General features: G+C 62.4%; 1 protein-coding gene across 1 annotated transcript in view; it reads right to left on the bottom strand.

The window, feature by feature from the left end:
* Positions 1–23,104, bottom strand: part of SppL (signal peptide peptidase-like protein) — a 41,202-nt gene continuing 18,098 nt past the window's right edge. The window contains exons 5-12 of the mRNA XM_037232840.1: positions 16,396–16,515; positions 9,852–9,930; positions 4,731–4,843; positions 3,243–3,394; positions 2,615–2,776; positions 1,876–1,991; positions 1,382–1,526; positions 1–680 (exon numbers count right to left, since the gene is read on the bottom strand). Coding sequence (XP_037088735.1) covers positions 612–680; positions 1,382–1,526; positions 1,876–1,991; positions 2,615–2,776; positions 3,243–3,394; positions 4,731–4,843; positions 9,852–9,930; positions 16,396–16,515 — 956 coding nt within the window. The 3' untranslated portion in view covers positions 1–611. The remainder of the gene's footprint in view (positions 681–1,381; positions 1,527–1,875; positions 1,992–2,614; positions 2,777–3,242; positions 3,395–4,730; positions 4,844–9,851; positions 9,931–16,395; positions 16,516–23,104) is intronic.

The following is a 23,104-nucleotide window of genomic DNA, read 5'->3' as shown; positions in this document are numbered from 1 at the left end:
AGCATTTAAAAAACATGTACTGATTACAAAAACAGCTTCGACCACAGATCTGACTTCCCGTATGCAGCATTCACGCGTCCATCAACACAGGCCAGTCGTGAACATTTCATGCATGTCCATGGCACACTATAAAATACAATCTCGTCGCGCGGCTTCCGTACAGCGGAGCACTGGGCCACCGGCCGCCTGCCCGCAACAGGCTTCCCGTGATGGCCGGCGCGCCGCGGCAGCCCATATTGCAACACATGCAAGTGAAGGGAACAATAAATCTACGGAGAAAGACTAGGTTTGTTCGCTGGCGGCTGCGGCCGGCCGTTCGACACCAAATGAAGGGACACGGACCCGGCAGACGGACAGCGGACAACACGGATGGATGAGCGGTACGTGCGGATGAGTGGTGGTGACGCCGGTGGTGCCGGCGCCCTCCAACACGGCGCCGCGCACCTCCAGTCCCTCGCAGACCTGTGGCGACACGTCGCCCCCATGTGTGGCGTCACACGTGCGGCGCACGGGGGAGACTAGACAGTCCTGGCGGCCGGGTGGCGGGCCGACGGCAGCGCCGCCGCTGGAGGACTTGTGGTTCTGATTCATGCCGACAGATGGCTGCAGCGTCACACGTCCAGCTGCTTGGGCGGGGTGTACGTCATGAACGGCTCGCTCCACATTCGCCGCAGGTCACCCTGAAGGCGGAAACGCGATGATCACTATCTTCCGTGAGCATCAGCTACTCTTCGACCATAGCTGGAGGCAGCCCCGTTCGGTATATCATTCTGCCAGATGTCGCTCAACGTGTCTAACAGCACAGCCCAGACTGTCATGATGTCGTCAGGCCTTTACGTCCGTCAGCATGCAGGTAATCACTAACTTGAAGAGCGGAGGCAGCTGCATGACCACAAGAGTGGAGCAAACAAATCCTCGATATAACTCACGCTATGGTCCACTCGGCAGGGGACAGACCCCTGATCTTCCTTGGCCGAGACCCCGTGGTCGGTAGACGTTTTAGCTACCGTGCGCGACTATCGCATAATGGCACTGCCAGCCAACATCACACAACTAACACCGCAGCGTTTCATACGCGCGGTGAAAGCACCTGTTGAACGCTCATGCTATTAGCGACCGGTGAAAAGTGGGTGAGCGTTACATGCTTTGCACCTGCATGTTCTCATCCCGTACTTTTTCTGTAATAGCCACGCTACATTGTGGATGGCCCTACGGAGGTAATGCATAGGAACATAAATACAAACGTAAAGCAGAATTCAAATGAGAGGCACAACTGCTGGTCAGGACGCAGTGGAGACGACGGTGTCGTATCTGAGGTACTGAGAGCGGCGGCAGCGGGGTGGAGGTGACGAAGAGAAGGGTGGAGCGGCCGGCGTCACACCTTGAGATAGGCCATGGTGAGCAGCGGCAGCAGCGTGAACGGCACCAGGTAGAGCAGCGCCGGCTGGGCGGCCCGGAACACCTCTGACGACACGGTGGCCGTCACCAGGCCCAGGAAGTAGCCGATCAGCGAACAGTGAAAGTACCTGCCGAACAGGCGGGCCCACATCACACGTCAGACGGGCGTGGTGCGCGCGCGGCCGCCCACCGTGACAGCGCTCCTCGCCGCACGCTCGCTGGACGCCGGCGAGAGGTGGACTGGTCGCGTACACAGCTCCGTCGCAGCCCACAGGAACCATTATGTACTGTTGCGCTGTTCCACCCAGACGCAGCAAGCCGCAGCTGATGACGGGCTGCCATGCAACAGCCGCGGCCCACGCTAACAGCCGGTGCAACAACACCGGATTCAGACCGTCACTGTCATGAGCAGGGTGCTGACGAGGAGACGCGCCCGGTGCTTGCCAGTCCACCTGACGGCGGCGTGGCGTCACTCACGTGATCTTCTGCAGGTGACCGTTGGCCGGGATGCCCGTGTCCGCAGAGAGCAGCACCTGCGCCTTCTTGTAGGCGTCGTAACGCATTACGAAACAGAGCAGCAGGCCGGGCATTACCTGCCGGACAGGGGCGTGTCTCACCACGCGCAGGGTAGCATGCGGCGCTCCACCTTACTACAGATCATGCCGCAATAGGGACACTGTCCGCGGTCTCACCACGCGCAGGGCAGCACACGGCGCTCCACCTTACTACAGGTTATGCCGTAACAGGGACACTGCCCGCGGTCTCACCACGCGCAGGGCAGCACACGGCGCTCCACCTTACTACAGGTTATGCCGCAATAGGGACACTGCCCGCGATCTCACCACGCGCAGGGCAGCACACGGCGCTCCACCTTACTACAGGTCATGCCGCAATAGGGACACTGCCCGCGATCTCACCACGCGCAGGGCAGCACACGGCGCTCCACCTTACTACAGGTTATGCCGCAATAGGGACACTGCCCGCGATCTCACCACGCGCAGGGCAGCACACGGCGCTCCACCTTACTACAGGTTATGCCGTAACAGGGACACTGCCCGCGAATGCCGCATCACCAGGTAACCGCGCGCCCCAGCCCTCCAGTGCCCAGCGCGCTGTTCATCACGGACGAGGGTCGTGACGGGCTTGCACCGCCTTAACGCGAAAGGCGTCCGTTCGAAGCGGCTACAGTGCCGCTCCCGACGTCCAGTTCACTCACGATGTCTCCGAGGCCCAGCATGGAGAAGTGACCGGTGCTCCGCATGCTCGGGAACACCAGCTTCCCCGGCAGCGACAGCTTCGGCGCCTCACGCATCATGCTGTTCAGGTGCAGCTTCTTGGCCATGATGCCGACCGGATTGTCGGCCGACCGGGTGGCCACCTGTCGGCAGAGCGCCAAGTTCACTTGTCGTAAGCACCGCCAGATGACACGGGTACGCCGCCGGTGCAGACCGGTGCTGGAGGCGAGTGCAGCGCACCAGATCGATCGAGTCCCACGCGCCGCCACACGCGTGCTTCGCAGCCGTCAGGAGCGTCCATCAACTATTCAGCCAGTGACCGGAGCTGATCGGTGGAACGCACCGGACCTGGCGCGATTGATAACGCACTGCCGACAACCCATCGCCTACAACACAAGATGTCGCGACCCGGGCCTCGTTGGCTTCAGACGCAATTTGAACACCAACTAACAGCCCCGATCATGAGCTTTAGCACAATATCCCGCAGTCCGTTATCGTCTAGGCCAAACTCTAACTAGCGTGCATCACTGCCGACGTTGAGGACCTCATACGTCGCACGCGCCGCCACACCATCCACAAGTTACCAGTCGACCGATCAAGCATACCGACCTTGACCATGACATTAGCGCTGAAGATGTACGGCGAGAAGAAGACCCAGAAGACATCGTAGATGAGCAGGCCCATCAGCAGCAGTGTGGACACCTTGAGCGACGGCAGCCGCACGAAGGCGATGAAGGCCACACACAGGCCCATACCCATGGCTGCAACGGACGCCGCTGGGTCACGGCCGAGCCAGGAAGCCGACGTGACGCTTCAGACGCCATAGTACGTACGCCCGTCATAGGCCTGCCAGCCGCACAAGAACAACAGAGACCCAGCTCCTGGAAGCCATGTTCGCTGTCCCAAACTGGATTTCAGCCGGCCAACGACTCAAGAACACGACCGACGGCTAGACTGGCGCGGACCGGCTGTTGCGTGTTGCGCCTCAACTGACGCGGCTTCACCACCCGGCGTTCACTTGGGCAGGCGCCTCAAGCACAGGGCTACTTTCCGACAGCCTGAGGTAACGACTCGTGACCGAAGTGACGTGACGTGCCCCCCCCCCCTCAGCGACCGCGCGGCGTCTGCGGTGGGTGCCAGTCGGCCCGGCTCCGAGCGATCCCCGCTGAGGACGGTCACAGCAGCGCCCCAGCAGCCGGCTCCGGCTGACCGGCAGGTGGACACGGGCCGAGCGCGGCCGACGGTCGGTTCTCAGCCGTCGGCCGCGCTCCGGCAGTGATGGAGGTCTGAATACTGAGCAGGCCGGCAGCCCGTCCCAGGCCGACCGTGGCTCAACCCCGCCCACCAATACCTGCCGGGCTGGATAAGTCCCCAGACTGGTTTTCTGCATGCCACAGCAGCCAGAAATGGTTGGTGATCGTGACAGCTTCCTGCCCTGGCCGGCTTCCACAATACAGCCCAGGATATCAGGCGCATGATAAGCCCCAGCTCGTCTTGTGGCGTCAACCGCGGTGGAATATTCGTCGAAGTCTACGCCGCTGAGTTACTCTTTCCTACGAAGCCCCATTATTCTTACAGACAAAATACGAGCCCCGGGAAATCGTGCAGCACGCCCAGAGCTCCTCTCTCCCGCCTGAGCCCGACGCCACCCAGGAGGGCAGGTCACCAGCCCGGGCCAACCGGCATCGGTGAGGATCACTAGCCTCTCGGGCCAACGCCTAAGCGTCACCGACCAACAGAGGTCGCTGAGGACCCCTGCGTCACACGCCAACAGAGGCCGCTGAGGACCCCTGCGTCACACGCCAACAGAGGCCGCTGAGGACCCCTACGTCACAGCCGCGTCCGCTGTTCTGTTAGTCTATCGGATCCTCAGCGAGCCTGACCCGCCCGAGATTGCACAGGACCGCCCCCCGCCCCGCCCCGCCCCACACCACACCACATCGGGTGGACAGCTCCTCTCCATCCATGAGCAGCCAGCGGCCGTCCACTGCTCCGTTAGTCTATCGGATCCTCAGCGAGCCTGACCCGCCCGAGATTGCACAGGACCACCCCCCGCCCCGCCCCACACCACACCACATCGGGCGGACAGCTCCTCACCATCCATGAGCAGCCAGTGGCCGGTGAGGATCCACACGCAGACGATGGTGACCGAGATGCCCAGCGAGACGATCTCAGCGCTGGTGTAGCGTCCGCAGATGCCGAACGAGATCCTGCCAGCACGGAGGGTCGGTCAGCCGCTGGCCGGGACGAGGCCGCACAGCCAGCCCGGAGGCGGGGAGCTCAGACCTTAGCCAGTATTCGGTTCGGATTCTGTCGGTGGGAGGCCAGTTAGCGCCCGATGGCCGCAGTGGCGTCGGCGTCAGGGCCGCGTGCCAGACGGCCAGTCCGGCAGTCACGTCTGCTCGCCCGAGACCCATTCAGCCGGGACCCCTTTGTAAGGAGTATCAGAGCAAGTGGTACTCCTTACGGGCACGTACCCCGGCTGGGTGCACATCGCCACCACGTCGCCGGTCAACCAACAGATCGGAGCCCAGTGAAATTCAAGGCTCTCAATACCCAAAGACAAGCTTCAATGAAGCATTAAAATTGTCTTCTAAAGTCAAATATGGCTAATAAAGAGGGCTTAACGTAGTTGTTCGGCTGGCGCGGCCGAGTTCCTATTTCCGATATTTTCCCTGAGGAGCTGAATAGCATGTCATCCCGCACCAAGTTAGGGTCGTCTCACCACACTCTGTGACTGCGACTTCAACAGACACCGGCCCGGCCGACCCGGCAGTCTGTGCTCCGGGTCTCGGCCGTCACCACGTACCGCCCGGTCGTGCCCGCATGGCGCCCACGGTCCGTCCCGTCGTCCGTACGTACCGGAGGCGGCCGCCGGCGGCGGCGACGGCGCGTCAGCCGACCCACCGGCCTCCGGCGGTGCGTGTTAGTGTCAGGGGTCAGTCAGGTCGGCCTGAAACAGCGTCAGGCGGCGCGGCACCGCACGTCAGCCCGCCCACAGGGGCCCACGCGGCGGCGGGGCGCGCCCCCACATCCAGCTTCTCCCTCAGCAACTCTACCCATCTCAGACAGAGTGGCCGGCCTGAATGGAAGACCAAACGGACGCCGCCGACGCCGACGCATTGCTTCCAGGAGAGACGTTGTTAAGACAGTGGACGCAAAACGTCGAACCCAGACTTCACCTGCACCGCTTCGGAAAAGGCCTTTCAGCCACGCCTTGGCGGCGATGCTGTGCCACGCCTCTGGTGTACTAGATGTATCAGTTAGGTTACCGTAACATGCAATACGCGCTTATAAGAGTGACGGTGCGGCCTGGCTGGACAGCCTAATCCAAGCGCAGCTGCAGTTCACCAGCTGCAACAGCCGCCAAAAAATGTCATCCCCCGTAAATGTCAAACCAACCACAAAACGTTTACCTTGGCAGCAAAATAATGACTTGTTCCTAAAATTGTTTTCACTTTCGTGCAAATCACTAATATGCTAAGACCAGCATTCCCAAAGCTAGGAAGAAATCCACTGTCTAAAGTAAATTAGTAAGCCTTCACGCCGAAGGCCAATCAGTCGATCCGCAGGCCTCGGACACTGCGGCTCCGTGGTGACACTAAGCTCACCCCGCTGAATGGGTACGGAGTGCGATCGTCCGCTGCCTAGGCCGCACGGAACGACAAGCTCGCCTGTCGCCCTCGACAGAGGCGCCCGCTCGCGGGTCACGGGTCACGGGTCACTATCAGCTGGCGAGGCGAAGCCCCGGCTGCCGGGCGGGTTACCGAGCCCCGGCTGCCGGGCGGGTCACCGAGCCCCGGCTGCCGGGCAGGTTACCGAGCCCCGGCTGCCGGGCAGGTTACCGAGCCCCGGCTGCCGGGCGGGTTACCGAGCCGCGACTGCCGCCCGCCTACCCGAATCACCAGCGCGTTGCAACGGAAGACCTGGCAGAAATGGCCACCCGAGATTGCCTGCTGAATGCAGGCCTTCGGGGCCGTGACGCTGGCCGCCGGTGACGGTGACGGCCGTGACGCGAGCCGCCGCCAGCGACGGTGACGGCCGTGACGCTGGCCGCCGGTGACGGTGAAGGCCGTGACGCCAGCCGCCGCCAGTGACGGTGACAGCCGTGACGCTGGCCGCCGCCGGTGACGGTGACGGCCGTGACGCTGGTCACCGCCGGTGACGGTGACGGCCGTGACGCTGGCCGCCGCCGGTGACGGTGACGGCCGTGACGCAGTTGACGACCGCCAGGCGGCCGGACGTGCCGGGCTTCCAGCCGGCCGGCGGCCCCAGGCTCCCGTTGAGCTGGATTATCCCGGCGGCCACCGCCACACTGCAACCACTGTTGGCACCACTGCAGCCATAGCTCTGCTCGAGACCCGCTTCAGGAGCGCTCCTCGACTCCAGCTGTTGACCATGGTTGATGATTCCCTATCGAGAAGAAATCTGTTCCGTCCAGCGCGCTTGCACGCACGGCCAAGCTAAATCGACGAGCCGGCGCGCGCCGACTGCTGGCGACCGGTTCTGAGGGATTCTCGGCCGGCGCCGAGAGGCTGCAAAGAACAGTGACCGGCTCCACTCGTGGCCGCATCGCACCACACCGGGTCTCCGCGGAGTGCGGTCCTGACCGCGCCACATCACACCGGGTCTACGCGGAGACCGGTCCTGGCCGCGCCACATCACACCGGGTCTACGCGGAGACCGGTCCTGACAGCCAGCGCGGCCCTGTGCGGTCGCCGAGGCAGCGGGGCGCGCACGAGGCGCCGGACAGCGGCCACTGTCCGGCCGCTCGCAGCGCAGAAACAGGCCGGGCTGGCTCGACTGGTCCAGCCGGCCCGCCCGCCCTCCTCACGCTCTGTTCACTGCGGCGGCACAGTGCGACGGCGGCGGGAGAGGCGCGGCCCAGTGTGGCGGCACATGTGACGGCGCAATGTGAGGCGGCAGTGTGACGGCGGCGGGAAAGGCGCGGCGCACTGGTGGCCGTGCCGGCCTGCGGCGGCCCGCCGCGGCCCCAGTCCCTCACGGGGACCGACAGGGCGCGCGGCAAGAGTCTGTCAGCATCCAGACGAACTAACCCCTTGGCGTTCGCGTCGACGACTGCTTTGAAATGTGGCTACACGTGACTGTGTGGGTAGACACAAACCGGCCCAGGTGCACCACACCACTAATCTCGTGCCTGGATTCCACGAACTCACAGACTTCACCTGGGCAAGGGCGACGAAAACCGAACAGGTTTGCACCTAATGCCGCCAGTCCTACGCCCCAACCGGCTCGGTCCGGCGGCCTGCCGGTCCGGTCCCCACCAGTAGATCTGACACCTGCTCCCCACCGCCACAGCGGCATAAAAACCTTCACTACTCGGCAGCGACCGGGCAGTGGAAGCGGCGCCCGGTCCGAGGACAGGGGCGGCGGCAGGAGGCGGCTCCGCGGCCCCCACACTTCACGGCTCTGTGCCAGGCGTCACCGCCCAACACCGCCGCACTGCAGAGGCGGCGGCAGGAGGCGGCTCCGAGGCCCCCACACTTCACGGCCCTGTGCCAGGCGTCACCGCCCAACACCGCCGCACTGCAGAGGCGGCGGCAGGAGGCGACTCCGCGGCCCCCACACGTCACGGCTCTGCACCAGGCGTCACCGCCCAACACCGCCGCGCCGGAGAGGCGGCGGCAGGAGACGGCTCCCACACGTCACGGCTCTGCACCAGGTGTCACCGCCCAACACCGCCGCACTGCAGGGGCGGCGGCAGGAGGCGGCTCCCACACGTCACGGCTCTGCACCAGGCGTCACCGCCCCACACCGCCGCGCCGGAGAGGTGGCGCAAGAACCGACGCACAACGGAGAGTCTATCCACTCCAGGGCGGATATATCATAGCCTGGATGGAGCCAGGACACAGATCCATTTGGTCTCCTCCCACGCCCACCTGGGCATATGCTGGGCATCATGCTGGACATCATGGGCATATACTGCACAGTATATGCTGGGCTCATGCCATGTCATGCATCACGCTCTGCCCGCACGCAACGTACCGTAAGCTGGAAGCGGGTTCTTTAAATGTTGGCGATGCCTTGAACGAAAAGAGTTCGGAGTTTCCGAACCGACGGATGCAAGACCGGCGATAAACTGCACTGCGTAAAAGAAACGACGGCGAATCCCGAGCTCCCATATGCCGCCCGCCAAGTTCAGATGAGGAACTAAAAACAGAAAGGTCGCTGATATTCACGTCTGGGTATTTTCAAGCACAGGAATGGGCCGGCGTCTCTTAACAGAAACTGCGACAAAGCTCAAGCGCAGGCACGTCTGTGATCTTCAGAGTCTTTGCCGGCCGATTACCATACCGGCCAACCACGAAAACCGGTCGGGGGCCAGAGCCAATGGCGGAGCGACCACACCGATGTTTTGCCGACGCCTCGGCCGAAGGTGAGCCGGTTCTTGCACCGCGAACCCTCAGTAACCGACCGTCGGTGGCCGGCGTGAACCGAAAGGTTTCAAGGTCGACCCTCGTGAGATTACGACACCAGATGGTCACGGGGTCCCGCACCACTTGACGGCGTCCAGCCGGGCATCCCCGCCGGCCCGCTGACCAGCCACGGCCCGTATCTCGTCGGAAGGGCGGCGGTGGGGAAGGGCCCGCCACGTCCGGGAGAGCGTCGAGATCGTGTACAGAGCGGCGCCGCCGGCAGTGTCGTAACCGGCCGCCGTCTGGGAGAAACGCAACCGCCGACCGGCCGCGCGCACGGGCGTCAAGAGCCACCCGGCGCACCAATGCGAGGAGCTCGACAGATGTAGCTGGAGACCGAGGGAGGGGAGGGGGGGGGGGAGGGGAGGATGGGTTGCGAACGGGGCTCCAGAAGAGAGCGACGTATCTGTCAAGTCAGAAGCGGCTGGATACGGCCCCAGGCTGACCTGGTAACATCAGGTCAGGTCAGATCACGTTTGAGACTGATCGAGTCACACACGATGAGGTCAGGTCACACGATATCCAGTCAGATCGGGTCCAGTCTGGCCGGGTCATAACCACGTCTCCGTCCAGTACGACCGAGTGAGGTCAGTTCAAGCTGCAACAGGCCGTGGCACATCAGGTCACCCCAAGTCACGTGTAGTCGCACCAGGTTACAGAAGGTGACAGACTGTGCCACCCCGTCAGACCGGCTGGGGCAGCTCCGGCCAGGCTGCAGGCAGGCGGCAGCCGGCCCCGGCCGCCAGTCCGGTCCGGTCCGGTTCGGTCAGCGGATACTCACTTGGTGCCGTCGGAGCACGAGCCGATCATGTACTGGCACATGGGCAGCAGTAGAAAGGCCAGCGCCACGGTGGCGATCACTGAAACGACACGAAAATACAAGGCATCAGCACGACCGCGTGGATCAACTGTCATCATCACTGGAACGGCACAAAAATACAACGCATCAACAGGACCGTGTGGACTAACTGCAATCATCTGTCAGCCGAATGTATCATGAACAGCACGCAGTGCTGCCCAAAATATACTGCCAAATATGAACGGCACAGTACCAACCAGGCAGTCACAGTACCAACCAGGCAGTCACAGTACCAACCAGGCAGTCACAGTACCAACCAGGCAGTCACAGTACCAACCAGGCAGTCACAGTACCAACCAGGCAGTCACAGTACCAACCAGGCAGTCACAGTACCAACCAGGCAGTCTCAGCGTTCAGAAGCCCCTATCATCATACCAGCCACGCGCTAAGACATGCGCCGCGTCTGCCATCATGAGTAACGCGCCTGGTTTGTCAACTGGAGAGCGTAGCCAGCGCTGGCGCCGCCCGACCGGCGCATCCGGCCCGCCGGCCGCGGCTTGCCAACAGCCGAGCCTCCATACCACAAAGCCAATGACAGGAGAAGCTGCAACGCTCATAACATAGCTGCACGCGTCATATGGCACACTCATCTAGCAGGCATCGATACTGCAGCCAATCCGACAGCCCCACGATACAAGATGAGCCGGACCCAGCCGCGCCGAGTTCCCACCGCGGCGGCGCAGCCCGTCAGCTGCGCTGAGGGAGCCTTCGAGACCACCTGTGCTGTGGCCGGCCTCGAGACGTGGTCCGAGACGCCGGCGGCGGCGGCGGCGGCGGGGCGCCGGCAGCCGCTCGATCGATGCCACCCGGCGACGGTGTCGGTCGGAGCTGCCGGCCGGCGCGCCGGTCCCACCTGTCACCGGCCCCCACCCTTGCCATCGCTCGAAGCATTGCACGGCTTCTCCTGAACAGGAAGACAATCTAGCCCGACCCTGCAGCCGCGGCCGCAGCGACGGCAGAGATCTGCCTCAGCAACAGCCTTCGCTTTGCTTCTCGGGCCATGTCTGCCTTGCCTGGTGTCAGACTTGGAGGCGGCTAACACCCACTTGCTTCGGACGCAGTTTGCACCCATGCCAGCCGTAGACACAAACCCCTAGTCGGAGACCCTGGGCCCGCCCGTGGCACCACCAGGGCGGCCACGCTGCCGCAGCCGCGTCGGCCCCGTCGGAGCGTCGCCATGGCGACTGCTCATTATTCCAGACTGGCGGTGGTGTACCCAGATTTGGCTCAACCAGTGTGGATCGCTTCTCATTCATTTGAGCCCCGCTGCCAGTCAGATATCGGTCGACACCTGAAAGTCGAGCCGCTCCGCGAGGCCTCCGCACTGCGCCGCCGCAGGGTTCGGGGACTTCTCCGCCGACATCACGCCAGATTGCTGTTTGAAGAGGGCCCCCAGGGCACGGCACGAGCTGCACAACTTCCCATAATGTCCTGGCGTCCGCTCACCGGGCAGCGGCGAGGGGGACCTCCTCGCCGCTCCAGCAGAGCCCCGGACCAGACGGCAGGAGGACTCTCGCCCCGTACCTGCACACGTCCGGGGCAGGCCCTCTCACCAGCGGCCGCCCCCTTCAGCTGGCAGCAGACGCCGGAAGACGGTTCCAACAGCCCCGGGCCAGCTGATGGTCGGCACCTTTCACTTCCTGATGCGGCCGCCGGTACACACCGCCCAGTGTCTGTTGCGACATCCGAGTCCCGGGTGGGGTCGGACGGGCCACCGCTGCAGGGGCGGCTGGCGGCACGCTCCGTCACCGGCCACTCGCTAGTCGAGCGCCTCACAGCCTATATCCCGAGGTAAACACGAGATCACCACCCGGACAGCTTCGGCGGTGCACAACTGGCATCCGTTCGTGGCTCGACGGGTGGCGTAGGAGCTAAGAGCCATCTGGTGGCTTTTTCAACTATTCGGGAACGCGTTCGGTAACCAGTAAGCTATCCAATATGCATGGGATCGGCGATCTGACAGTTCCCTACCGGCCAACGTGCATGCATGCTTCCCTACAGAATCCATAGCGACGGTGCACACCGCCAACAGATGCGCTCTTCCTGGCAGCGCGGGCCGTGTAGGCCGGGCCCGGCTCCTGAGGCGGCTCCTGCCGCGGAGGCCGGTATGGGCGCGCTCGCCGCGTCCTGTCCCCGTGTCTGGCGACTGGCAACGCGGCGACGCTGTCCGCCACACGTCACAGCGCAGAGCGGCCCGCTGCTCACGTGTGCTGATGGCGTATGGTGGTGGCCGTGCACCTGCTCGCTCGCGTGCATCGCTGGCGTTAAGCCACCTGTTATGATGGCGCCGGTAGAGTAGTGGTTAACGCGTCTGCAGTAACGACTGCGCATCTGGGAAACCGGAGGTACGGGGTTCGATTCCCCGCGGCGCCCGCCCTTCCTGCCAGAGTGAGGGCAGGCGACGCCATGTAGGCTCAGCAGCTGAGTGCGCCGTAAGGCCGTAGTGACACACAGCCATCTGTTCTCATGCTGCGCGATAGATACGGCCCGCACCTGACCAGCGTCCCGGGCAGCCTCCCCCGACCCACGCGCGTTGCCCAGTCCGCAAACGTCGCCAACACAGCGCTCTTTAACAGGTGATGGTGGACCGATTACAGCCTGCTAACACAGGAGAACAGACGCGGTCCAATGCCGCGGCGGCCAGCCTTGCCGGCACGCGACATCAGTGGACGCGGTATCCATGAGAGGTGCTCCGCAGGTGCTAGGGTACGGTGCGGCGGGAGGGAGGCGGCAGGCGCCGGCACGCGGTATCAGCAGACGCGGTGTTCATGAGAGGTTCTCCGCAGGTGCTAGGGTACGGTGCAGCGGGAGGGAGGCGGCAGGCGCCGGCACGCGGTATCAGCAGACGCGGTGTTCATGAGAGGTTCTCCGCAGGTGCTAGGGTAGGGTACGGTGCAGCGGGAGGGAGGCGGCAGGCGCCGGCACGCGCCATCAGTAGACGCGGTATCCATGAGAGGTGCTCCGCAGGTGCTAGGGTACGGTGCAGCGGGAGGGAGGCGGCAGGCGCCGGCACGCGGCATCAGTAGACGCGGTATCCATGAGAGGTGCTCCGCAGGTGCTAGGGTACGGTGCAGCGGGAGGGAGGCGGCAGGCGCCGGCACGCGGTATCAGCAGACGCGGTGTTCATGAGAGGTTCTCCGCAGGTGCTAGGGTACGGTGCAGCGGGAGGGAGGCGGCAGGCGCCGGCACGCGGTATCAGTAGACGCGGTATCCATGAGAGGTGCTCCGCAGGTGCTAGGGTACGGTGCAGTGGGAGGGAGGCGGCAGACGCCGGCACCGTGACCTAGATCGCCAGTCGACGCGCCGCCGCCGCCCGCAACAGCCTGTGCTTCCGCGTGCAAAACAACGAGTGAAAGCAATACGGATCCTTGCTTCACTCGCCAGCGCCGATGTAAACAAAGCGAGCTGATCTCCTTACACACGAGCTTTAACAATGTTTAAGGCGGCCTCCTCAGCATTAAAAGGCTTTGATGATATTTGGACAGATGCTACACGCCCCAATCAATATACGTGCGGACAAACAACCAACCAAGCAAACGATATCAAACAGCGGCGCCAGCCGAGCGTGCACCATCAAACAGCACTTGTTGTGCAAACAGCACCCCACTATACACACGCGTCCATGACATTAGCGGCTTCTCCTCAGAAGCCCGCCAAAATAAAAACGGAGTGGCCAGAAGACGTGGGCCGGCACAACAGCGGGGCGACTGCGACATCACGGTAAACAACTGCCTTGAGTTGTTTACCGGCGGAGCCCGTCTCTGAAACTGGCTCGCCCACTACACACCTGCCTTCCTCAGCCTGACATCAATAGGATGCGTCACTGAGACTGGCTTGCACACTACACACCTGCCTTCCTCAGCCTGACATCAGTAGGATGCGTCACTGAGACTAACTCACACACTATACACCTGCCTTCCTCAGCCTGACATCAGTAGGATGCGTCACTGAGACTAACTCACACACTATACACCTGCCTTCCTCAGCCTGACATCAGTAGGATGCGTCACTGAGACTAACTCACACACTATACACCTGCCTTCCTCAGCCTGACATCAGTAGGATGCGTCACTGAGACTAACTCACACACTATACACCTGCCTTCCTCAGCCTGACATCAGTAGGATGCGTCACTGAGACTAACTCACACACTATACACCTGCCTTCCTCAGCCTGACATCAGTAGGATGCGTCACTGAGACTAGCTTGCACACTACACACCTGCCTCGCTCAGCCTGACATCAGCAGGACACGTCACTGAGACTGGCTCACAAATTATACATCTGCCTCGCTCAGCCTGACATCAGCAGGGCAAGTGTATGGCGTCCAGAGCTGCCCGTCGACAGCTCTCGCCACCATACAAACATCTAGCCGGTATCTCTGACCGATAAGCAAGATCGCACTATCATGCCCGGCTTGCTTATCGGCCAGATAAGCAAGCCGGGCCGATACCACCATGGCCGGGCTGGGCAGCAGTGAAGGGAGAGGGCGGGGGCGCAATCAGCTGACGACTGCAGCGCCGCCGCCGCTGCCCCGGCGCACAACAGAGCGAGGCGCGGCCGTCCAGCTCTCCAGTCCAGTCACATCCCGGGCCTTGGCCAGCTGCCGTCTCACCACGCATTGGCAGGCTTCGGGCTACCACCAAAACACAGAGCTGAAGCGCCAGAGACAATTCAGCCCAAGTGGCATCATCGCCAGCCAAAAGTAAACCCCAGCCAAAGGAGCGTCTCATTCTGTGTCAAACCCAACCGAAGGAGCGACTCACTCTGTGTCAACCCCAGCCGAAGGAGCGACTCACTCTGTGTCGACGGAAAACACATCACCACTCTGCACTCAATCAGACATGTCGGACTAGAACAAAGAGCACGACACTGACGTGCACGGGATGCCCCGCCCACGTCAGCGCGCGCGTTCCATTCTCCTGCAAACTGCAGTGGTCAACGACTCGCCGTCGTATAGATGGGGGAGTTGACGGTCTGCGTGCTGCCCTGTCCGGACCACGCGCCCAACCCGGGTGCATTGTCCGTCACGGCTCCACCCGTTATCAGTCAAACATCTCCCGCAGCAGGTGTGTCGACAGCCAGCGGAAACGCAGGCCGAATAAAATACACCGCGGGTTCGCAATAGGGCCAACTATCCTGATAACATCAGACGTTTTCAAGAGCTGGCGGCTGAACACAGAGGTCATAATGGCATATTACCAGCCTGAACCACCGAGCAACGCCGTCCCTCTCTGGCGTCCGTCTGGCGGCAAACAATTCCGCGCCCTCGACAGCAGTACCACACACCGGAAAGCCTCTACCGATGAGACGCAGGCCTGCGACCCGGTGCACGTGTCGGCCACCGGCGGCACCCTTCCGACCGAGCGTCGGCGGTCGTGTGGGGCGGCCGGTGCGCGTGGGAGCCGGCCGGCGCGCGTGGCGTGTCGGCCTACCCCCGCTCCGGCCGACACGCCACAGGCGGGGCATCCGGCGCCGCTCGCCGACGTCCGGCCCGCAGGCCGCCGCCGGCCGAGCGCTTGTCAGCCGGCGCCGGCCGCGGCAGCGCCAGCCGCAGAGAACGTACCCGTCAGCCGCCTGTCAGAAGCCGCCGGCCGCGCCGGTCACGGGCCGCGCGTCACGGATCACGAGCCGCGCATCACGAGTCACGAGCCGCGCATCACAGATCACGAGCCGCGCATCACCGGTCACGAACCGCGCATTGCGGCCCACGAGCCGCGCATCACGGCTCAGGAGCCGCGGCCAGACGGGAAGCGTCGGTCGCTCAACGCCAGTCCATCACGGCGGGCACCGACCCCGCGTCACGGCCCAGTGCCCGGCGGCGGTGCTACCCGCCCTGCAGCGGCGCGAGCCTTCGCCGCCGCCGGCGCGTCAGGGAGCGGGTTGGCGCCCCACACTGCCAGGGCAGACGGCACGGGACGGCTGGGCCAGGTGCAGGCAGGGCCGCTCCCACGCCAGCACACGCCCACACAAAGGTGGCCGCTCGGTCGGCGGGAGCCCCGCGGCCGCCGGCGGCTCGGCTCCGACGCAGCCAGCGCGCTGTGCGGCTTCCCTGCCGGTATTACAGGCCCGGTCTCGACCGCCCTGTGGGGATATGCCGAAGCGGCTTGGAAGGCACCAGCTGTGCCCCGTTTGGCATGTACGATTGCGAGGTCGCACCCACTAGTTTCTGGACATGATTCTGTTCGGAGCCACATATGACCCGTTGATAGCAGCGAAGGTTGCAATATGGGGACTTGTGATTCAACTAATATCAAAAGCAGACGGCTTCTTCAGCACCAGCGTGGACGGGACGCCGCCAATAGCCTTGCCGTTGAGTGTTTCTACACAAACAGTGACTGTGAGATGGGCGCCGGCGCCGAGGTGACGGGGACATCACAGTCATCCGCCCACGCCCCGTCTTCCCCGCCCGCCCGCCGCCCCCCCCCCCCCCCCCCCCCAACCAGGCGCCGGAGCAGACATCTCACCTGCGGTGCAGATGGCGAACAGCAGCTGCATCGAGTCGAAGAAGAAAAACATGACAAGCAACGAGGCGGACGCGCCCAGAGGAAGACAGAGCGCGTGCATTGTGTCCAGCGTGTGCACATCTGAAACAGGCCCAGGTAGGCACAGCGTCAGTCACGTCAGACACGGGGCGAGCTAACCCCAGACCAACGCGCACGCCCACACGTCTGCACGCCGCCCGCCCGCCCGCCCGCCCGCCCGCCCGCCCGCCCGCACGCACGCACGCACGCACGCACGCACGCACGCACGCACGCACGCACGCACGCACGCACGCACGCACACGCACACGTCGTTAAAAGTGTGGCGCAAAGTGCGCGCGGGCATCTGAGACGAACACAAACAGCGGCGTCACGGGGTTACTTACGCCAAGTCACGCAGGTCACATGTTTAACAATCCTAGAGATGCTTTCGCGCCTTATGATGCTAAAAAGTCCTCCCAATGGGCAAGCATTCAACACAGGACGGACCGTGCGAAAACGGCAACTACCCTATACCACAACCCAACAAGTAACACTTCCACTGCTAAGGGTGCACTTGCCAGCAGCTGTGATGCGTGATACAAGTTATCGGTTATTACCGGTTAGCGCCTGCCAACGCAAAGAAAGCGCTACCGACCGATGCGTACCGTAGGGCTGGCGGAGCGGTGACGTCACCCCTTCATTGTGCTAGGGTCAGATAAACGCGACACTCGACCGCCGTTATATGACCTTCTCACAAGGCTGTTCAACGGACCGCTGTACTCAGTCGGCAAGTGACAGCGCCGATCAGAGCAGCAAGTCGCCACCCAAACCAGCAGGCACAGAAGGTGGCCAAGAGGTCATCCCCTCTCGACCCCGAATGCATGACGACTTCGGGCCGTGGCAATCCTGCAGCTCTAGCTCCAACAGAAAGTCCGCCAGACTGCACGGCGGACGGTCTGTACTCCGGCCTCCCTGACCGACGGCCTGCCTGTATCGGCGGCGGGATGTTGTGTGCGGGCTGTGACGGTCGATCCGGCTGAGGACGGGACGTGACATACGGCCGCCGGCGGACGATTGACGCGAGTGACCTGTTGCCTCCGCTTCCGTGCAGCTGTGACCTACACCGAACGGAGTGCCTGGCGGGCGGCGGGGAGGGAACAGGGGAGAGGGCGAGCGGGCCCCGGCTGCTCGCAGTTGCCCCGGGGTCAGCCAGCGCCGGCCTGGCGGGGAGGGAACAGGGGCGAGGGCGAGCGGGCCCCGGCTGCTCGCAGTTGCCCCGGGGCCAGCCAGCGCCGGCCTGGCGGGGAGGGAACAGGGGAGAGGGCGAGCGGGCCCCGGCTGCTCGCAGTTGCCCCGGGGCCAGCCAGCGCCGGCCTGGCGGGGAGGGAACAGGGGAGAGGGCGAGCGGGCCCCGGCTGCTCGCAGTTGCCCCGGGGCCAGCCAGCGCCGGCCTGGCGGGGAGGGAACAGGGGAGAGGGCGAGCGGGCCCCGGCTGCTCGCAGTTGCCCCGGGGCCAGCCAGCGCCGGCCTCGCCCAGTCGACGTCCATGCACGGTAGAGGTAAAGGACTGGCTGTCCAAGAGGTACTCCTACACTGGCTGACTGTCCTCACGCTCACGCCTCTCTCGTTCTCTCTCCGAGAACAGAACGCACTGGCGGTTCACAAGCACAAAAAGGGCTGCAGCGCCGCCTTCACGCACTGCTGTACCTGTTGCTGCACGCACGCCTGCACCATCAACGCCGGATGACTTACAATCGGGAGACCTATCTATATCGATGCCGAGCATCTTCATCGGCGCGGGATGTGATCGGAGAGTGGTCGGGAGCGCTGGGCAGCCCGATACGGAGCGCTCCGGACGGCCGTCCCCACATGGAGCCGGCGCGGCGGCCCGCCGCTTCAGCTGGCCTCTCCCACGCCCCGCGGGCCGTACCTGGCCGACAGACGGAGCCCGGCTGCGAGACAGCCGTGAAGAGCGCGCCGTTCGCGCGGACTGGGCACGCGGCGGAAGGAAGCATATCACGGCAGTATAGGCTCGATATCTGCGCTTACGTCAAATCCGTGACCGTGCTAGCTCGTGACCCATGAGCGCGACTGGGAAACGTCGAAGTTTTTACATAAACCCAACGTTTCCTATATCCCTGGTATATCAACCATAACCTGGCATATCAAAGGTCGATCTTTTTCGCATCACAACTCCCGAGCCCATCTCCAAGCTGGCCAGAGCCGGGCCCGGACGTGGCAGTCCAAAGTATGGCCTGGTTGGGCCGGACCGGCCGGCGCCCGCGTCGCCCGGGCGCCGGCCGGTCCGGGCTACACCCGGTCACTCGGCTGGCCGGGGCGGACGTCGGCGCCAGACGCCGCGCGCCGCCGCCCCTAATGAAGCCGACAGTCGGCCAGCCTATTCCGGGCTTTCCACCCGGAGCAGGATATGAGGCTTCGATCGGGCGTCGTTCTCGACGCCCCGACTATTTCTGGCCCGGACGCGACACAACATCCTGATGGCGCCGGCGGCCACTTGCGCACGGGCCGCTCAGACCGCTCGGAACACGCCGCGCCCAGCAGCACGTCTCAGACGACGGCCCGCAGAGGCAAGGCCGCGAGAGGACAGCCGGGTCAACGCCTGCATCCCGTCCCCGTCTCTCGCCGGCAGCGCTGTCGCACCGCAGGCTCCAGGCCGGCCGGCCGCTCGGAGCACGCCGCGTCCAGCAACACGTCCGAGACGACGCGCCCGCGGAGGCAAGGCCGCCAAAGGACAGCCGGGCCCGCGTCTGCACCCAGCCCCCGTCTCTCGCCGCCTGCATGCCAATGGGGTGTTTGTCTCGTTCCGGGCGGATTCCCTTTCACTGCGGTCGCTGCACGCCTGGGCCGCTGCCCGGAGGGCTGCTGCCCGCTGCGATTCAGTGACCGCCGTCGGCCAACAACTTTCACACCGGAGGGCATGGCCCGATGACCCTCGCAGCAGCGGCCCGGCCCGGCCCGATGCCCGACCGTTGGCGCCGGGCGTCCTCGTCTGGCCTGATCAGAACATCCGGCGGCCAATGAACGCTAATACGTACGGCGGAGGGAGGCTCTGAGCTGGCAGGTCACGTGGTTCTGTGTCTCTGGTCGAGGTGTTGGCTAGGGGAGTATGGGGTTAGGGTCAGAGACGATATGGCTCACGATGGAACGGTGGCGCTGAGAAAAGAAAAAAAAACATCGTAGATTGGAATACAAGCCTGCCAGCTCTCGTTTGGGACGCAAATTCATATCCAAGTATTCTTCAAAGGACTGTCCACATTTGTATACGGTTTTGAACTGAAATGGCCATTTTCACGACAATGCCCCGCAGTTCACAGCTATGTCCTTTTTAATACCTAAAATCCCCTTTTTTACCTTGATACGCGTGAGGTTGTGCAGTTGTCTGTGACGCGCCGCCTACTGTCAAATCACACAGACATGCACGTCATCGAAACGTCACGCGAGCATCCCAGCCAACGGGCTGCGTTGGGCTCATGGTCAAAAAAAGTATGGCCACTTCGTGTCATCATCACCATCATCAAACATTCGTGTTTACGATGATGCAGCACGAAGTCTTCCCACGACAGATGGCAATTCATTGGATAATGTCCAGATTTCTTTGCCGATTGCGTGTCTCTATCACGAACTGCGTTTCGCATGAATGGCGCAGGCATTTGGGCAACTAATAGATACAACGGACATGGGGCTACAAATCTCATAACTTAAGAATGGCACGGTGGCCAAAAATACAACTGCAAGTAAGGAAGATGCCGTTACGAATACTATCTCAGCACACCACGATAAAAGACCAAAAAGAAAACGTGAGCATGCGCTCGTTCATTTTTACGCACGTAAATCAGCGCCACCTCGCGACATATCGAAGTACCAAAAGTGAATCACACCGTCTTCTACAGCAGCAACTCTTACGCGGCAATTCTGGAAGCGTCTCTGACCTCATAAAAACGTTCCGTGACGTAACCAAACAACAACGTAATGATAAGCACGTCTACTAGATGGAAAAACTTTGATATTTAAAGTAATCACTTGTGCTTATAAAGCGTGCAAATATCGCTGGTGTGCTTCTATCACGCACGATGATTGCTTCAACATCTTTAGATATGGAACAGTCTCCTTACACGCCATACGGGACGCAAAATTAATAGCAAAACTGATAAGCTATCGCATGAACAACGTTCCCCATACCTGGTTACAGACAGAAGGGGCTGTGCCGTTGGTGCATTGTTCTCATAGGCCAATCATCAATGATGTATATCCGAAAAAAAAACATATCACCGACTACAGGTCGGCCTGTAGTAAAGGCTAACGCTTGCGTGCATAGAACAAAAGTAACCACAAGACAAAGCAGACACGGCTGTTACACATCACCATTTGCATGGATTGGCAAAAACAAAAACGGAAATGGGTACGATGCAAGAGCTTCCTCCCCGCATATGCAACAGCTGGAATTCCCTGTAATCCGTTTGCTCATAGGTCCGCTCCGTATAAACGACAGCCTGGTCAGGCCTAATTACGAACAAGTAACGTCCGGACACATTTTGCAGCACCCTGCGGGTGCCGTCATGTCAAATCACACACGCCGACAGCCTGCTTTTTTAAAATAAATTTGATCTGAGCCCTTTGAATGGATGGATTTCTGGGATCTGCGCTCACGCTAAGCAGCGTTTGCTGTACGAGCCCTGACCCTCACCATCCGATCGCGCAATTTCAGGCAACAGCAGAATTTAGTGACGAAAGCTTAACGTGCCGCGACGCTCGGCACGGTCCGTCCTGTCCTGACGTCAACTGACCTTTAGCGCGACCGCTGCCACCGGCCGCAGGTCATACCTGCCCTTGGCAGGTATTGCCTACGCAGGTATGGCAGGTATGGCCTGCGTGATTTATCAGTGGGGGACGTGCTGTTTCCGTGCAGCTGTCGTGCTGTTTCTCGTGCCGTACCCAGCCACCTGGGACAAACTAAAAACAGAAACAAACGTGAAGCAGCCCCAAGCCTTTCTCAGTCTGACCGCCAGATGGCCAGCAGCGCGCGCCCTCCGCCGCCGGTCCCGGGCCCCGCCGTGCTCTGTAGTTGATGCCGCGGAGCGTGAGATGTTGAAACCGGCGCCGGCGGAGCGCTGTCCCCGGCCGCCGGCCCTGGACGCGTCTGTGGCCGGCGTCGGCCGCCGCCCACGTCACGGTCCGGCGCCGGCTGGAGCGGCGGAGCGGAGGCCGGCGGCGAGCGAGCGCCGCCGCGGCAGGCGCCGAGGCCGGCCGGGCTGGACACGCCGCCGTGGAGGTGGCCAGTGGCGAGTGGAGTGGCCCGGTCAGGCGGCACTGCGCAGTTCAGAAGAGACGCCTCTCGGCCGGGCTCGTACCCACCCTCAGGAAGATAAGCAGGCAAACGTGTTGGGTACTCTGTATCCCGGTGCACACGTACACCGCATGCAAGAGCCGCCTAACAGGAGAATCCAGTCAGCGCGCTGAGATGCAGCGGTGACTCAGCCTGAGCTGATCGCCGCCGGCGAGCTGCTGTGGCCGGCTGGTCAGCAGAGGACGGCGGCGCTGCTGCCCCCGCCCTGACCATGGCTGCAGGCCTCGGCAGGCACCTCAGCGCCGGCTCTCGGTCAGATGCTGACCTCCAGACCACGGCCACGCCCCTCCGCCGGCCGCGCGGCGAGCAGGGCCGCCCAGCCGGGCCTGCTGGGCGGCACGCCAGGCATGGCACCTGCCCCCATGTCCAGGCCCGGTGGCCTCCATACGGTCGGGAGACATGATCTTGCATGCATGTGCACGGCTGACAGCAGACGCCACATGCCGCCACATAGCATCCACCAGCCAGCATAAAAACTTGGTCCCAGATGAACGCTGGTTGGGTGGGGATTTCGCCATCCGCCAAAGCGTCGCGACTGCTTAACTACGTGGAAACGAATGAGGCCACTGACGGCGACCTTATCGAGGCCCCGTTCACTGTCCTCTCCTAGAAGCAGCAGCCGTTTCGTCGCCTACCGTGCTACTCTACATCGTGCAGCTGCACCAGCTCACCAGTTCAGACATGACTCCAGCCGCAAGGCCATGCCAAACATCCGTTCACATCCACTAAACCTGTTCGCAGCGCACGCGAAAACGTTGGAGCTGCGGAGAATGGCTATGAAACAAATCTCCAGCATTTCCAACATGTTATTGTGAGTGTTGAGTAGTAAACAACCGTTCCCAGCAGTGGTTACACTGGTCCAAGACTCAAGTAAAACGCCACATCCAGCAGTGGTTACAGTGGCCCATGACCCAGGCAAAACACCACACCAAGCGGGAGTTACACTGACCCACGGCCCAGGCAAAACACCACACCAAGCGGGAGTTACACTGACCCACGGCCCAGGCAAAACACCACACCAAGCGGGAGTTACACTGACCCATGACCCAGGCAAAACACCACACCAAGCGGGAGTTGCACTGACCCACGGCCCAGGCAAAACACCACATTCAGCACCGGTTACGCTGGTCCACGACCCCGGCAAAACAGAACAGCCATTGGAAAAACCGGATGGTCATTTTCTCCCACAAAGGGGAATAAAAAATGCTGAATGACAAGTGCAAGCGGCGTGAAGCAACTCTCAGACTAGTTTCAACGGAGCAAGGTTATCACACAGCTGCGCTTTCTATCAGTCACTATGAGTTGTGCTCCACCGGATCTGACTAGTGGGTTTCCCCAAATGTCTGT

Source organism: Pollicipes pollicipes, unplaced genomic scaffold, assembly GCF_011947565.3.
Source record: "Pollicipes pollicipes isolate AB1234 unplaced genomic scaffold, Ppol_2.1 Scaffold_7231;HRSCAF=8579_pilon_pilon_pilon, whole genome shotgun sequence".
Classification (NCBI taxonomy): Eukaryota; Metazoa; Arthropoda; class Thecostraca; order Pollicipedomorpha; family Pollicipedidae; genus Pollicipes; species Pollicipes pollicipes.
The sequence above is the reverse complement of the archived record's forward strand: the minus strand, read 5'-3'. Positions and strand labels throughout refer to the sequence as shown.